The 17,690-nt window shown below is 40.8% G+C and overlaps 1 protein-coding gene across 7 annotated transcripts in view; it reads left to right on the top strand.

Moving 5' to 3' along the window:
- PLCB4 (phospholipase C beta 4) overlaps positions 1-17,690 on the top strand; it is a 387,002-nt gene that overhangs the window by 336,708 nt on the left and 32,604 nt on the right. For all 7 annotated transcript variants that reach the window (XR_011472111.1, XM_070419922.1, XM_070419919.1 and 4 more), the window contains 8 exons: positions 1,794-1,829; positions 3,999-4,140; positions 4,767-4,851; positions 5,164-5,288; positions 7,346-7,397; positions 9,700-9,802; positions 11,758-11,922; positions 14,741-14,945. Coding sequence is in view for 6 of the 7 variants with exons in the window: in XM_070419922.1 (XP_070276023.1) it covers positions 1,794-1,829; positions 3,999-4,140; positions 4,767-4,851; positions 5,164-5,288; positions 7,346-7,397; positions 9,700-9,802; positions 11,758-11,922; positions 14,741-14,945 (913 nt within the window). In the remaining variant the exon portion in view is untranslated. The remainder of the gene's footprint in view (positions 1-1,793; positions 1,830-3,998; positions 4,141-4,766; positions 4,852-5,163; positions 5,289-7,345; positions 7,398-9,699; positions 9,803-11,757; positions 11,923-14,740; positions 14,946-17,690) is intronic.

The following is a 17,690-nucleotide window of genomic DNA, read 5'->3' as shown; positions in this document are numbered from 1 at the left end:
CCTTGGTTTCTTCATGTGAAAAATGAAGGTCATAATTGGCCCATGATGAAGAGTGAATTGGTTTAGTATATGTAAGGAATGTAGAATGGTGCCTGGCACATTGAAAAGTCTTATGATCATCTTCACCATTGTCATTATCATCATCACTAGCAACATCATCACCTGTATCTAGAACTGGAAGAGAGGTTGGGCTAGAGAGATACATTTGCAGTTCAGAAGATATTATTGAAACCCTGGAAATAATTTAGATGCTTCATGGAAAGAGGCATAAATGGAGGTCCTATTTAAAAGAGACTCACAGAAGAGGGGCCAGTAAAGAAGAGCAAAATATAGCCAGAGAAGTGGGAGTGAACCCAGACAATGAGAACAAGGAAGCCAAGAGAACAGTGTTGAGAGAAAGACCGAGTGGTTGATCTTTTTCCCTAGCTTTATTGAGATATAATGGACATAATACACGGCGGAGCATAAGAAGTTTCCAGTTGTTCATATGGAAAATAATGCAATAATATAAGAATAAACTCTGTGTTTTATGTACTCACAAGTGTAAACCTACTTTTGCCCCACCTTGTATTGTGTAAGTTTAAGGTGTACCGTAAGGTTAATTCGCGCATCCATCACCTCACATAATTACCTTTTCATTCATGTGGTGAGAACATTTAAGATCTGCCCTTGCAGCACCTTTCAAGTATATAAAACAGTTCTGTTAACTATTGTCACTGCTGTACATTCAGTCCTTGGGACGTATTCATCTTATAACTAGAAGTTTATATCCTTTGACCAACAAACTGCTCAACAGCCCCCTAGCACATGGCAAAGTGATTGATTTTGATGATCCTGTTGAATAACTAAGCAGACTCAAGAGTGTCCATTGGATTGGGGACAGTGGCGACCTGGAAAAGTGAAGTTTCAGTGCAGTGGTGGGGGCCACTAGAGTAGGCATGAATGAGTAGAAACTATACTTTTGAGTAGCTTTGCTATAAAGAGGAGTAAGAAATGGGCTGGTGGTTAAAGGTAGCCTGAGGAGTCTAGGGGGTATTATTTTTAAGCTGAATGAGCTGGAGTTTGCCAGCTGTTGGAAATGGTGCAAGTAGAGAGGGGAGATCAAGTCTGTGGGAGAGAGAGGGGCTAACTGCCTGTGGGATCATGGTGACTTGAAGTTGTGGTCTTTGATTGGAGCAGAGATTCTTAACTATTGAAGACAGTGGATGGAAATGCAGGTAGGTGATAGGTACATTTGGCTGTAGGAAAATGGGAGGGTATCTGTCTGCTGAGCAAAGCTGAAGGAATACTGCAATTATACCTTATCTTTTCTGATAGAGGATTTCGACTGCTCTCAGACTCTTGGATCCCTACGAACACTCAGTGCTGGCCTTTATGCTGCTTTACTACATAAAGCCTTTATCAGTATACAGACATGAGTGTTGAATGCTGAAGAATGATTTTTCATGCTTAGTGCCCTTTACATATCAGGGGAGGTGACCACACTGATTATTTCCCAAGCCCCACGACTAAATCACTAACTAAATTACCATTAGGAAGGATTTAAATAGATGAAAACCGTCAGCAAAGGAGGGAGACAGCATTAAAATGAGTTTTTATGGTCTATGAAACAGTATCTTTTCAGTACCTGCTCTTGTCCATGGCTTTATGTCATTGATAAATTCCCATCTTAACAAATAAGTAGAATAACAAGTTTACCCATATTTATTTAAATATGGGCATGTGTATAGCTGGCAAATTTGGAATTTTGCTCTTTAGAGAAGTAAACAAATCATTTTCTTTCTTTCATTTAGGTTTCTGATGACCTTGAACATGAAAACAACAAAAAGGTAAGAAAATAATTTCCTGGTGCATTTTGTTTTCATTACGAGACACCATATGTGGCCTCCTAATATTGAGCATGATGTTCTAAGTGTTATTGCTCTATCTTTCCCCTGCCCCATGGAATGTCCAGCTTACAGTTTATGGGTATAATATTTACATGCTTGATGCATCTAATTTTAAGAGTCTTTAAAAGAAAGAAATAATCACAGCAGTGAAATGATTACATCCCAATGAAATCACAAAAGTAGGGCAGATGAATAAGATGATTATCCAAAAAAATAAGTGTTTAGTGCATTTTCTTAGCTGGATTAGAGGTGTCATTCCTAGAACAGGAGTGCATGATCATCAACACATTGACTTTGAAAATACAAATGACCTAATAATAATTAGTCAGCAAGTACATACTGTAGTGAAATAGAAAGGAAATCTTCATTCTGACTACACTGGCCTTCTGAGAAATTGTTAATTTCATATTGCACACATTCTGGGAGCTCATTTGACATTATTAGATATTGACTTTATTGTAAGGAAAGGAAAGTTCTATTTTTAGTTTATTTTACCTTCTTCAGAGTTCCTCCTGATATCAAAGCAATCTTATTTAGTACATGTATATGGTTTATTACAATAGTGAGACATGGCAGTCACAGGCAGAAATTTGCCTTGTAATTTGATTCCCACACTTCAGAGCTTTAGATAATACTGTCTTGTTATCTATGGGTTCCTATCATATTGGAGTAAGACCCTGTCTTCTTACTGTGTAAGAAGATTTTAAGAGATTAAATTTGGACTAATTATGGATAAGTCTGATCCTAATCCTCTCCCAGGATTTTGTGAACTTCTCTTGTACTAGAATATCATAAGGTATTGAGATAAACAATGGACAGGTTGGCCTTTGATCACTGCTTTTTATGAACTAAGTAGCTGTGACTGAGTTATTTTAATCTCCAAGGCCTCAGTGTTCTCAGGTGGTCAGTGGGTAGGACTCTAATTTCTCCTACATGTGATTAATGCATAGTGCATGCAATAATGACATTGCAAGCAGGAATTCAGCCCAGTGTCCAACACAGGATACTGGTGTTACTCATTATTAAACACACAAGAAAAAATCAGACTGGCCTCTGCCCTATTTGGGGGGTTGGCACATATGAAAAAATGATTTAAATAAACACACCAATAACTTATATTATTTGATTTTTATCTGAGGCTGTTATTTGTGAAATCAGTTTGATGATTTAGAATGTCAAGTCATCAGATAAGCCCATTTAAAAAAAAAAAACTAAAGAGCTGATTCATGTGCCTAAGCAATTTATCTACCTGTGCAATCTGTGCAGGAAATTTAGCTTTTCAAAATTCTCAACAAAACGTTGTCACTTTTGAAAGCATTGGTTTTGGTTTTTGGTGTTTTTTTTCTGATTTACCAAGAAATAAACTAAAGTATTTTTTCTCTATGCAAACTAATACAATTTCAGTATTTCAATACGATAGTGTCCTGTGTAGTAGGTTATTAGATTATATTAAGAATAAGCTTTTTTAAAAAACAAAAACCATAAACTACTATGTATGTTGCCCAAATCCTAGAGCAGTGTTAAGCAACGTGGGACCCCCAGAGGAGCTTGGAAGCTAGTTAGAAATGCAAATTCTTGGGCCTCCACCTAGATTCATTTCATCAGAAACTCTTGAGGGTGGGGCCCAAGAGGGTTTGTGTTTTAAAAGGCCCTCCAGGTGATCCTGCTGAACACTGACGTTGGAGAGTCACTGTTTTGACTTTGTGCCTCCAGTCATGAAAATAAGAATAATTAATACCTGCTATGTATATTTTATAGTATTGCTGTGAACCTCAATATAGTTTCTTGAATATTTTAAAGTCCCTTTGAAAGTCTAATAAATGTACTAAAAATGTAAGATAATCCTTTTGGGTTATTTGGAACTACAATGTATATTAACATGCCTTATTTAAATGAGGCATGCGGCCTGCCGGCCACGAGTGTGACATGCTTGCTTTATTGTAATTGAGCCAGGAGAGAGTCTTTATTTTCAATGTATTTTCAATGTGTGTGTGTGTGTGTGTGTGTGTGTGTGTGTGTGTGTAAATTATCGTCAGTGAGGAAGTTTGTAGCATATCCCTGTGAGTCCTGAAGTCACCAACATGTATGTTCCCTCCACTGTGCTCGTAGGGCCTGGTTACCGTAGAAGATGAGCAGGCATGGATGGCATCTTATAAATATGTAGGTGCTACCACTAATATCCACCCATATTTGTCCACAATGATCAACTATGCACAGCCGGTAAAGTTTCAAGGTTTCCATGTGGCTGAAGGTAACACCAAAGGTTAAATGCTATTGCCTTTTTTGTCTGCTTTGCTGTTGTTACACGGATGAGCTGTGCTCTGACTTGTTGCCATTTCCTTTTCTGGGTATGAGGCCTGTTCCACCTCACCTTATTTTTGTTTCACAGACCACATGTCCTTGGCATGTGGTGGCATTTGTGTTGTCATTCCCTACTTCTGCCACAAGGTGGCTCTGAGGGACTGGACTTCTTAACACTCAAAGAGCATATCCTCTTGCATTAAACATACTTCATAAAACCTCTTTTCATCAAAAGATCGTCTCCAAAAATGTATAAAGTATTTTACAATATTTCCTAATTATTTCTGGGCTAAAGAAGCCATCATCATTATCATCATCATCCAATATACATATTTCATGGGTGGCTGTGTGTGGCAATTGTGTACATATAATTTGCTTAATGACTCCACATTTAATTCATCCCACTGTTTTTTTTAAGTCAGCTGTCTATCCATAGGATGTTAATGAAAGTAGGAGTTACTGATATGATAATGGGATGTCTGCCTGCAAAGTCTCATGGTTCAGGGTATAATTATATTTATTGCTTGTCTGTCCTTCTTTGAGGGTTTCTGAGTGCATCTTTGCTTTTCTTTACAGAACGCAACATTCATTATAACATGTCTTCTTTTAATGAGTCAGTCGGTCTAGGCTACTTGAAGACACATGCGATTGAATTTGTGAAGTATCCTTATGGAATGAGTGGTTGGTGCACCTTTGGTTTGACGGGAATCTCTAAAGTAGATAAGTGGCTAATGCATAATTGTGGTTGTGGAGCTAATAAAATATTATGTGTGAAAGACCACAGTGCCCAAATGTGAATTGTTTTCTTAATCCACAAAGCAAACTGGTTTTTCTCTGAAACATCTTTTACAAATGTGAAATTTGCTCTCTGTTTGTCGTTATTGATCTAGACCTTGGTTGTTTTAGTTCGTTGTTGTTTATTTATTGCTGCCTGAATAAGCTTTTTTTCCATTTTCCTTAATAAGTTACACAGTTATAACAAAAGGCAAATGAGTCGTATTTACCCCAAGGGAGGCCGAGTGGATTCCAGTAATTACATGCCTCAGATTTTCTGGAATGCTGGCTGCCAGATGGTTTCACTGAACTATCAAACCCCAGGTAGGAGCTGATGTCCAGTGACCTCGAATTCCAGGAGAACCCTCTGACAGGATGGTGCCAACAGCTGCCATCACTTGGCTGTGGGCATTTTTTAAAGGAAGCAGACATATGGCAAAACAATGTGTTGAATTTATGTAATGGTGAGAAAATAAAAACTCAAAATAGAGCAACAAAACAATGACAGAAGATAAAATATTTTGATTTAAATGGAATTTCTTTTTGTAAATGTCATGATTACTCTGCTAAACATTTTCCCCTATTCCATAATATTTCTAATTTTTCTTTTGGATAAAATTTATCTTCATTTCCAGAAAAAGAATTAAATGTGAAGAATTTAAGTATCTTTGTACAGTAACTAGGACTCATTTTTCCTTTGGAAAGTACCTTCCCACTGTTAACACTCAGCAGCTATCAATGACACTGTGGCACCTCACCATCAAAGTGCAGGATATTATGGGGTAGACTGCTGACATGGTGTGTAGATAGCTGTATGTTCTTAGAGGTATAATGTATAACTCATTCCTTCAATGTGTACTCAAAGGCAGGTTTCAAATATATGATTTTACCTCTCCTGGAAAGAGAGGAAAGAACTTCTATAAATGCATAAACAAATTTTAATGTTTTTTGAGATTTGCTGATGAGCCTAGGACAGCCATGGGCAAACTATGGCCAGCGGGCCGGATCCGGCCCGTTTGAAATGAATAAAACTAAAAAAAAAAAAAAAAAAAAAAAGACCGTACCCTTTTATGTAATGATGTTTACTTTGAATTTATATTAGTTCACACAAACACTCCATTCATGCTTTTGTCCCGGCCCTCCGGTCCAGTTTAAGAACCCATTGTGGCCCTCGAGTCAAAAAGTTTGCCCACCCCTGGCCTAGGATCACAATTTTAAGGTTAGAAATAGAAAAGTAATGGGCTCTAGATGCTTACCTAAAACAGATGAAAAATATGTCACAAAACCTGTTCACTTTTTTTATGCTTAATTCCACAGCATGGCCCTTACTATTGGTAAAACAAAGCACAACAATGCTTTCTTGTTCAGTTCTTTGCTGTATGAGGGCACCTCCCATGTTTCCCAATTTGGGGCATGTTCGTTCTCTAATCTGCCTGCCACACTTTGAGAATCTCTCTTCACTGTGTTTTCTATTGTCTGGACTGATTGACGGTCCTTTGACATCCGTCCATTTGGCATGAATGTGACCTGACTCTATTTCCCACCCTTTGGTAGACTCTCCTCAGTGACCACACGGTCAAATTTCTATGCAGCCTGCCCATCAGTCCAGCCCTTGCTACACTAAACCATGACCAGGTGCCAGGACAATCCCAGAGTGCTTCTAGCAGAGACAAAATAATCTTATTTCCTAAAAACAATGTTATATTCTCACTTATCAGAGGGTCCATTGTATGGATGAAATGATCCTAAGGCAGTTTATTCAGTAGGTCAGCTTATGTTTTATTCTGTAATGTTAGGTTTAACCACATTTTGAAGAAGGAAATTTTTCATCAGTTGAGCCATTTCTTTTGCTGTTGAAGAATAAGAATAAGAATGAAGTTTGTGTCTGCTCACAAGAGAAAAACCATACGCCATGCCCTGCCTGTGTAGACGCCGCTGGAAGAATTCCCCTGAAGTCACTGATTTTTACACGATACTTACCTAGTTTATTTTTTAATGGAGTTTTATATTTACACACAACCTACTGGGTATTTCCTGGGAAACCTGCCTCTGGGGTCATAAGGCACATCCTCTCCAACTATATCATATTGGACATCTGTACTCTCAACTCTACCTGAATTCATATAGTGAATCCAAATTTTAAAGCAATGCTAGCATGATCTTTATGAAAACAAATTATATGTTTAATTTAAATTAAACACAAGGTCATTTCAACATAGGCGTGAGAGTTGTGTGTTTATACAGACACAGTAGGACCTTGCGGTATTAAAAAGACCTTTCAGCCTAGGATCGGGATCTGGTTTCCATTGTGTAAAATCACCCCATCAAGGTCTGCTTTGTCTGGGGAGATGAGATGCTAAATTATTTTTGTCTCTTGACAGATTTAGCGATGCAATTGAATCAGGGAAAATTTGAGTATAATGGATCATGCGGGTGAGTAATGTGATTTAAACTGTTATCACCGTGTTCTGGCTCTCCATGCCACAGCCATAATGAAACCATGTCATTTTTAATTAGAGACTGCTGAACTTCAGCTGGGTTTGAGGGATGGGATGGAAACAAATGAAATCCCTGGATAGATTACATTTGCAAATATACATTCTTCATCTCCAGTTTTACAGGTGTGTTTTTTTTTTTTAATTTAACCACAAGTTAGGCAGTTTGTCATACACACTAGAGTTTAACTTTCTCATTTTAAATTCAATAGTAGAAATTGATATAGTTAGGACAGACAGTGATCCCTGCTCATTTGGACATTAACTGGACATGAAAGATGTGTATTTAGCCCTAGCCGGTTTGGCTCAGTGGATAGAGCATCAGCCTGCAGACTGAACGGCCCCAGGTTCGATTCTGGTCAAGGGCACATGCCTGGGTTGCAGGCTAAATCCCCAGTAGGGGGCATGCAGGAGGCAGCTGATCAATGATTCTCTCATCATTGATGTTTCTCTCCCCCCTTTCCCTTCCTCTTTGAAATCAATAAAAATATATATTTTTAAAAAGATGTGTATTTAGCCCTAGCTGGTTTGGCTCAATGGACAGAGCATCCGCCTGCAGACTGAAGGGTCCCAGGTTTGATTCCAGTCAAGGGCACATGCCTGGGTTGCGGGCTTGACCCCCAGTAGGGAGCATGCAGGAGGCAGCCAATCAATGATTGTCATCATTGATGTTTCTATCTCTCCCTTTCCCTTCCTCTCTGAAATCAATAAATATATATATATATATTTTTAAAAGATGTGTATTTTACCTGGGACAAATAAAGGAATAAATTTGATTTAATATATGATGACATGATGGGTGGCAAGTTGCATTTAATTCAGGCAGGAGAAAAGCTTTATCTTCTCTTCATTTGTTTGCATGTCATAAATAGCACTCTAAAATCAATGAAGCAAGTATAAAATAGGAAATGTTAATTCCACTAAAGTGGTGAAAGATTAAATGAAAATGTAAAGTTAAAATTCTACAGAGATGAAAAACACTGTGTGGCCATTTTTTTTTCTCCATGCATCTCTCCCCAAGCAGCACTACAGGCAAATAACCCCAAACTGCTGCCCACAAAACTCTAAACTAACCCAATGGAGTATCATCCCGTCTGTAATGGACTCTCAGAAAGTTCTTGGCCTCTCTGGTTGAATATCTACTTGTCATCACAAAAAACAACCAGTCAAGATGAAATGTTTCCGCAGTTGTGGGTTCAGCAGGCACACTGCCACCTCTTCTTCCTGCCACGTGGTTCTCTGCCCGGGTACCTCCACAGGGCGGATGGCCCTATTGCCCGAATCACCCTCCACTTGCCATGGACTTAGGCCTGTGCTTGTGTCCACCATGCAGACTGGTGTCAAATGCATGTCCTGTGTCAGAAAACAACAGGCAGGACCAGCTACATTATTTTCAGGAACTAATGCAAAATGGGAAAAAAGGGCTCCTTGTTCACAAATTATCAAGAGCTCATTTACTAGTTCTTAGTAGATTCCTTTGGTAGATTCTATATCCGTGATCTTGTCATCTGTGAAAAGACATAGTTTTACTACTTTCCAATCTGGATACCTTTTATTTCATTTTCTCACCTAGTTACCCTGGCTAGAAATAGAGAAAGAATTACATCTTTATTTCCACACACCTGTAACTGAAATTTCAGATTTCCTTTGATTATTAACCCAGGCAGCGACACACAGTAATATCAGTGGCACCTGTGACTCTGTCACCAATTTAAATTACAGCTATTTTCTAACATTACTGTTGTCACAGATCTTCAAATTATTTTTATGCTTAGTAGTACTTTGAGTTATGGTAATTATCAGACTTTCCATTACATCTCATAATTTAATACAATAGTTAAAACATAATAAAGTAGAATATCATGTATTTTCTATGTTTTGATAACTCTAGCTTATTTCATTGGTTTTTCATTCCATTTTATTTTGTGCACGTATGTGGAGGGCAAGTATGTGGAGGGGTTCATGGCATAAACAAGTCCGAGAGAAAATTGTAGCAGCAGGAAGTCCTAGGTGTCCCTGGTCCTAGAATCTAGAGAACATTCCTTCTTCTCTGCTCCTCTTTAGGATTATTCAAGGTTATTCTTTTCAATCCTTAGGAATGTTCTCTAGATCTGCCTAAAAGCATAGCTCCCAAGTTAGAGACGGGGAAAAGAAGGATTTAATGTGCTGAGGAGTTAGTGTTTTAGAGTTTGTAAATGCAACTGATAAAATAAATTCCTTCTGTGTTTTTGTCCCATCAGGTACCTTCTCAAACCAGATTTCATGAGACGGCCCGATCGAACATTTGATCCTTTCTCTGAGACTCCTGTTGACGGGGTGATAGCAGCCACTTGCTCAGTGCAGGTAAGGCCCCTGCTCTTCAAAGAATAGTATAAATGTGTAGGTAGGTGGTCCTGGAAAAGTCTCAAGAAGTCACATTTGAAAAGTTTAATGTCAAGGGTTAAGATCCATGTGTTGCTCTCAAATTTGACTTGAAATTCCCCCTTTTTTTCTTAAGAGATACATTTTTTTCAGCTAGTAAAAGTATTAGCTATGTTTAGTGAAATTCAAGAGATAAAAAAAGTACCTAATAGAGGAGATGGAGCAACAGAAACTCTAATTCATTGTTGGTGGGAATGCAAAATGGAATCCACAACTTTGGAAGGTAGTTGGTGATTGCTTACACAACTAAACATGCTTTTATCATGCGATCCAGCAATCGTGCTCCTTGGTAGTTACTCAATGAATTGAAAAATATGTCTATACAAAAACCTACACAGGGATGTTTGTAGCAGCTTTATTCATAATTGCCAAAATTTGGAAGCAACCAAGATATCCCTCAGTACCTGAATGAAAAAAAACAACTGTGGTCCATCCAGACAATGGAATATTAATCAGTGCTAAAAGGAAATGAGCTATTGAGTCATGAAAACACATGGAGGAAACAAACACACATTACTAATGGAAGAAGCCAATCTGAAAAGGCTGCATACTGTATGATTTCATCTATATGATGTCCTGGAAAAAAGCAAAACAGTGCTTGCCATGTGTTGAAGGGTGGAGGGAGAGAAATAGGCAGAGCACAGAGGATTTAGGGCAGTGAAACTAGTCTATATGGTACTGCAATAGTGGAACATGTCATGTTACATTTGATCAAATTCATAGAATATACAATATCTTGTTACATTTGATGAAATCTATAGAATATATAACACGTCATGTTACATTTGATCAAATCCTTAGAATATACAACATCAACTTTAGGTGTTAATGGTGTGTCAGTGTCTATTGATGCAACACATGTACCACTCTGATGAGAGATATCCATAATCCAGGAGGTTGCGTGTGTCAGGACTGGAGATATATGAAAACTCTCTTTACTTTCTGCTCAATTTTGCTAAATTGAACATGAAATTGCTCTAAAAAATAAAGTTTGTTAGTGGAAATAATACCCACTTTATTATCCCATTTCTACAAATTTCTAGAAAATACAAGCTAAGGTATAATGACCAAAAAGTAAACCAGTAGTTTCCAGGGGACAGAGCTGGAGGGAGGGATTGCTAAGGGGCACAAAGAAACCTTGAGGGGTGATGGAAATGTTTGTTGTCTTAATTGTGGTAATAGTTTCCCAGGTGTGCTCATATGCCAAACTGATTTCATGGTGCACTTTAAATATGTAGTTGATTATATGTCAATTATACCTCAAAAAACGGTTTCAAAATTATTACATAATGGATAATATGAAAAAAACTGATAAATGGCTATAGTCATTTAGAAAGTAAATGGAAAATCATCTTTCCATTGCTTTATAATAATAAACAGAATTTAATGCTGGTCTTTACAAATATATACCATGTAGCTGACTGGTGTTAATATCAATAAAGAAGAACAGGCATTGTTTTTCTTCCTGTGTGTGTCTTTTCAAGACTTTTAAAAGAATTCAGTAAAAGTGCAGTAAGGCAGCATTTTGGAGCTATGAAGTGATCGTAGGGCATTTGAACCCATTATTTCATTTCATAGGGGTGGGCAGTTAGGTGAAATGAAGATACTTGGACACTATTTCTTTGTATTATGTGATTTGTATATATATTTCCCTTGTTCTTTTTCTAGGCAGTTCTCCACGGTAGTACCTCTGCCTAGAATAGTTTTTGCATAGAGTAGTTGCTTAATAATGTTTTCATTTAATAAGGAGTGAAGCCCTTCTTTCCATAAATAATTGAAATTTCTAAAGTTGAACAGAGAGATTATTACTTCTTGATTATTCTTTGCTTCTGATGATTACACAGACTTTACTCCTCTCTCTGGTCCTATTGCTATAGGTCATATCAGGTCAGTTCTTATCAGATAAGAAAATTGGCACATATGTAGAAGTGGATATGTATGGGTTGCCCACTGACACTATACGTAAGGAATTCCGAACTCGCATGGTGATGAACAACGGACTCAATCCAGTTTACAATGAAGAATCATTCGTATTTCGGAAGGTAGGACGTTTTCAATGTGCCAGACTCACTATGCTCCCTTGGGAGCCATGTTTTCATGCATAGATACTGCATGATAGAAGAACAATTATTCAACCCAAAATGCCTTTTTTTTTCTCTTTCTTCTCATGGTTTAGTGCTGTAGCTGTCATGATTATAATTTATGTTTGTCCCTGTCCTTCTTTTGGCTCTTCTCTGCTTCTTGGAGGAGCCCATCTCCTGTGTGGCAATGCCTGGGCCCCAGGAGTGCAATCTGCTGAGAATGCATCCTTGCTTGTGGACACCATTGTGCATGGGAGAGTTCCTCCCTGCCCTAGCAGCAGCTGGTAACTTACACTGTTCCTTCAGCCAGGAGGGCAAGTAGTGTTTCACAATAATTAAGGCCAATAAATGCCTTCAAATGGGGCAGTTGGTATTGTCCTGTGTCTCCAGTGAGTGTGATACCTGTTGCTACCTGCAGGTCTGTGCTTCACGTGCTACTTAGTGTATTTTGGGTGTTCTTTTAATACTATAATTTGATCCTAAGAACAACCATAGCTATTCTCTTATGATTAAGTTTTTAACCTTGTAATTGTTTTTCACTTTGTTTCTCTTTTGTCAATTGAAAACATATTGAAAAATTCATTCATTAGCTGTTCGTCTTTAAGAATGTCTGTTTCTCTCCCTTTTTCTGTTATCCTGACCAAAATGGTTTCTTGCTTCTTCTCTAGGCACAGGTTTTCCAGGTGTTTCTGCTCCATTTGTGTGTCATGCAGCACAGATAATCGGTTTCTTGTCTTAACGTATAGGGATTATTCACCTCAGAATGGACCATCTCATTTACAGAAAGCTGTTTAGGGGAGATTGATGTAGGGACAATGAAACAGGTTATTTGGGGATTTAGGTTCTCCCTGTGATGTGAATACCATTATCATGCAAACCCCACACTATCACTTGCTCTACTGCTGTGAGTGAGGGATAAATTGCATACACACCTGTGATCTTTCTCTCTTCCCTGGTTTTTTCAGTTTGTTATAGCCGGGTCTGTTGTCTTTTGGGCCAGTGTTCTTTGTCATAATGAGTAATCCTGATACATAGTTCTAAAAATTCAGAACTTTCACTGCAGAGGCTTTTTGTTTTCATGAGTAAGGAGATACCAAACTTGGTTTTTATATGTGATACTAGAGGCCTGGTGCACGGATTTGTGCACCAGTGGGGTCCCTTGGCCTGGCCTGTGGGGATCGGGCCGAAACCAGCTCTCCGACATCCCCCGAGGGGTCCTGAATTGCAAGAGGGCACAGACCAGGCCGAGGGACCCCACCATGCATGAATCCGTGCACCAGGCCTCTAGTATACAAGATCTTTGGTTAATCTCTTCTCACCTCCCCCCCCCCCCCCTTCCCTCTGAGAGTGATCACTCTATTCCATGTTTCCATGCCAGTGGCTTCTGCTCCTGCATTAAGCATCTGCCCCCTGGTGGTCAGTGCATGCCATAGCTACCAGCCTGTTGGCGAGTCACTTAGACTTTTATATACATAGATTACTGGCCCCAGAAACAAATGCCAATTCTGGATACTGAAGTTAAATTATCTATTATTGATATTAAACACTTTGTTTCCTTTTCTGTGTTATTGTTTTTATTCTTTGCAGTAATCTCATAGGTAATAAACCTCCATTCATCACATGAGGAACAATAGAGTGACTGAAGTTGGCTGAATTTTAGCTTTTTGCCTTTTCATCTTATTAAAGTTGGAATAAAATGATCACCCCTAGGCAGAAATAGGCAATCAATATATCATCTAACTTTAGACATTATACTCAAATCAGTCCAGATATCCTGGATTGCTCTTAGCTACTAGTTATTAAAAGGCACTCCTGATAAAAAACAGCCTGACAGTTGTGGCTCAGTGCTTGGGCATCAGCCTATGAACCAGGAGGTCACGATTCAATGCCCAGGTTGCAGGCTTGATCCCCAGTAGGGGGCATGCAAGAAGCTGTTGATCATTAATGATTCCATCTCATTCTCCCTCTTCCTTCCTCTCTGAAATCAATAAAAAAATATATATTTTAAAAAACATTGGGTTTTCTTTTGTAATGTTGCTATTTTGTATCTGAATAGGGTTTCTGTTCTCTGAGCTCAGGTTTTATGTCCATTTATTCAGTTTGGGAATGGCAAGAGTAGATGTCTTGGTTCTATGTTAATGTTTCTAGCTGTCCCATCTTACTCTACTTAATATCCCAAAATGTGTTAAAAATTGAGGAATGCAGGAAAAAAGGGAGACTTCAAATTTATATATAAATCATATTTTATACATAAAGCTTTTCTTCAGAGACACTTTCTACATTCTTTTTTTTTTGCTACCCTCCCCTACCCCCCCTCTACATTCTTAAGAACAGGCAGAATTAGATACCAGAAGCAGCCCAGGTAGCAGACAGACCACCAGATTAGATGTCAAGAGTCCCAATTGCCGGGCCCAATTATCGCTGACTACCTCTGAGATGAAGGAAAGTCACTTATTTATCAGGGCCTCCTTTTGCTCATCCATTTCAATGGCTGGGGATTGGGAAAGATGACAGGGATTGGGCTAGTGATCTTTCACATCCATTCCATCTAAAATTTTCATTGAGGTGATTTCCAGGAAACCTGCCCCATTGCCTTTCTCAGTGGCTTGGGCACTGTGGCTTATACAGCATACTCTAGGAATGCAGATTGATCATGGGTCCATTTTCAACCATAAAGGGGCCTTGAAGAGCAGTGTGGATGTGATCCTCATTCCTAGAATCATGGTTCTTGGGAGCTGCTTTCCTAAACTCAGTGAAAAGTACCATTCTTCATTTGCAGGTAATCCTCCCTGACCTGGCAGTCTTGAGGATAGCAGTGTACGATGACAACAACAGGCTCATCGGCCAGAGGATTCTCCCACTGGATGGCCTCCAAGCCGGCTATCGACACATATCCCTTCGAAATGAGGGAAATAAACCATTATCACTGCCAACAATTTTCTGCAATATTGTGCTTAAAACATATGTGCCTGATGGATTTGGAGGTAAGTTAAACATTTGGGTTCAGAATATGATATCTATATCTATATATTATATCCATATAATATATCTACATCCATATCTATAATAATAAAAGTGTAATATTCTAATTAGACCAGAGGAAGCCAGGGCTGCGAGGGAAGCCCGGGTCCCAGGTGCCAGAGGGAAGCCGGTGCCAGCAGCAGGGGAAGGAAGGCCTACTCTTGCATGAATTTCATGCATCAGTCTTCAGTATACATATATATGTGGCCCCAAATCCTATCTAATAAAAGAGAAACATGGTAATTAGCCGTACAGCTGCTACCCTTCCCATTGGCTAATCAGGGAGATATGCAAATTAACTTCCAGCCAAGATGGCGGCCTGCAGCCAGGCAGCTTGAAGCGAACAAGGAGGCTTGCTTGCTCCAGTGATGGAGGAAGCCAAGCTTCCCCGCCTGCACTGCCGGCCTCTGAGCTTGCAGTTTGAAACATTGTAACAAATATAGAAGCTAAACAAAACCCCAGAAACCTCCTTTCAGTCAGCCAGGCTTCAGCCAACAAGACCGCAACATTGTTTCGAATACAGAAGGTAAACAAAGGCCAGAAACCTGCTTTCAGCAGCCGAGCCTCAGAGAGAAAGCCGGCTCTCAGCTCCAGTGACAGGCATAGAAGGTAAATAAATGCCAGAATAAAAAAAAAAAAAAAAGAAAAAAAGGAGAGGTTTGGAGCTTCAGTCGCCCACCAGCCTGAAAACAGCCCTCAGCCCCTCACCCAGACTGGCCAGGCACCCCAGTGGGGACCCCCACCCTGAAGCAACAAGATGGTGGCTAATTTGCATACTGAAGGCAGGCAGCAGCAGGCAAGGCTGTCTGCAGTTTAGGACTCGGATCTGTGACCCTGCCAGGCGGGGGGCAGTGCTTGAGGCTGTCCACAGTCTGGGACCTGGATCCATGTCCTCGCGAATGGGGCGACAGTGCTTGAGGCTATCCGCGGTCCCAGGACCTGGATCTGTGACCCTGCCGGATGGGGGGCACCACAGGAGGCTGTCCACAGTCTGGGACCTGGATCTGTGACCCTGCCGGGCGGGGGGCAGTGCTTAAGGCTGTCCGTGGTCCCGGGACCCAGATCTGTGACCTGGTGGGCAGGGAGGCAGCACAGGAGGCTGTCTGCAGTTCGGGACCCAAATCTGTGACCCTGCCGGGTTGGGGTCAGTGCTTGAGGCTGTCCACGGGACCAAGACACGGATCTGTGACCCTGCCAGGGCGGGGGGGGGGGGGGCAGCGCTTGAGGCTGTGCATGGTCCCGGGACTCAGATCCGTGACCCTTCATGGTGGGGAGGCAGCCATCAGCGCCCAGGAGTGACTGCGCAAGATCTGCCTCCTGGCCCAGAAGGGGGTTTGCAGATCTGCCTCCTGGCCGCACCACGGGGGTTTGCGGATCTGCAAAGCCAGAGGCCTCCAGTGTGCACATACCCCCCTGGCGTGCGAACATCCCCCAGCACACTGTCACCCTCCCACGCCTGCAACAGTTGCAAACCAAGGCATGCACAAGTTCCCCCCGCCTCTCCACCGCACTTCCATCAACCCGGCATGCCTAACACCCCCACAGGATGTGCACACATCCCCTCTGATGCGCTCACGTCCTTTGGAGAGTGTCTGGGTGTTCTGGGTGCTGAGAGTGGGCGCCTGTGAGATGACAGTGAGAGGGCGGAGTGGTGATGCCCTGTTCCCACGGAGGCCAGTGCAGCTATGAGATCACCTCTGGGGAGTTAATGCAGGTGCTGAGGCAGGAGCAGGTGCAGACAGACACACCTGGTGGGCGCGGGCGGCCCTCTCTGAGGTGCCTTCGGTCAGCGTTCAAGATCAAGAGCCCAGAGGCAGAGAGGAATTCCATCCTCTCAGTGAAACAGTGGGATAGTTGGGGCGACTGTAGAGGAGGAATGTGCACTTTGGGTGCCAGCACCCATGAGCGAAGGCTGCCCTGACTGAGCCTTGCTTGCTTGGGGCCTTGCGCACTCCTGCCGGGCCACGGGTGACAGGACGCGCTTTTCCGAATTAATGAGAGAAAACATTGATTTTCCTGCTGCCCACGAAGGTGGAAAGTGAAGTGGGGAGACATGTGGGGAATGAGCAAGGTTCCCTGTCTGGGGGTTCCAAATCTGCTGTTGGTTTCTTTCACCACTGACTAGAGATATACAGGGTGTCCCCCCAAAATGTATACACACTTTGAATACCTACTAATTCCAATGGTTTTAAGCATAAGAAAGGAACAACAATGGAGCTGTTATCTGTTAAAAGTGTGGGCACAAACAGGTAGTTGGACATTCCCTGAGGGGTCTCAGATTGGAGAGGGTGAAGGCCAGACTGAGGGGCCCTTCTCCCGAATTTCGTGCACCGGGCTACTAGTTACAAGATTATAAAATATTTTACCACTGGCTTAAGAAAACCTGTTCCTCCAGTGCTGCCAACCCTGGTAGCCTCAGGGTTCATACTAAAAGTGAAAGGGCAAGGTTAGATTCTTTTTAAAGTTCTTTCTTATTTTTAAACATAATTTTATGTTGTTTATCAGTTTGTCAAATATGTTTGTGGAGGATATATATTACACCATCATTCAAAGGGGAGGGAGACATAATATTGAAACATTGATATCGACTGGTATCACTAAAAGATTTAAATTGAACTCAACTCTCAACATGCCTGGAGTTTCTTCCAAATCAACAATAGAGTTCAATTTCCCAAAAAAAGATCTTAGTCCTCATTCCACAGAAGACC

This window comes from Myotis yumanensis, unplaced genomic scaffold (assembly GCF_028538775.1).
Source record: "Myotis yumanensis isolate MYYU_CA2020_CCGP unplaced genomic scaffold, mMyoYum1.0.hap1 SCAF_7, whole genome shotgun sequence".
Taxonomy (NCBI): Eukaryota; Metazoa; Chordata; class Mammalia; order Chiroptera; family Vespertilionidae; genus Myotis; species Myotis yumanensis.
This window is presented reverse-complemented; position numbering and strand designations above follow the sequence as displayed.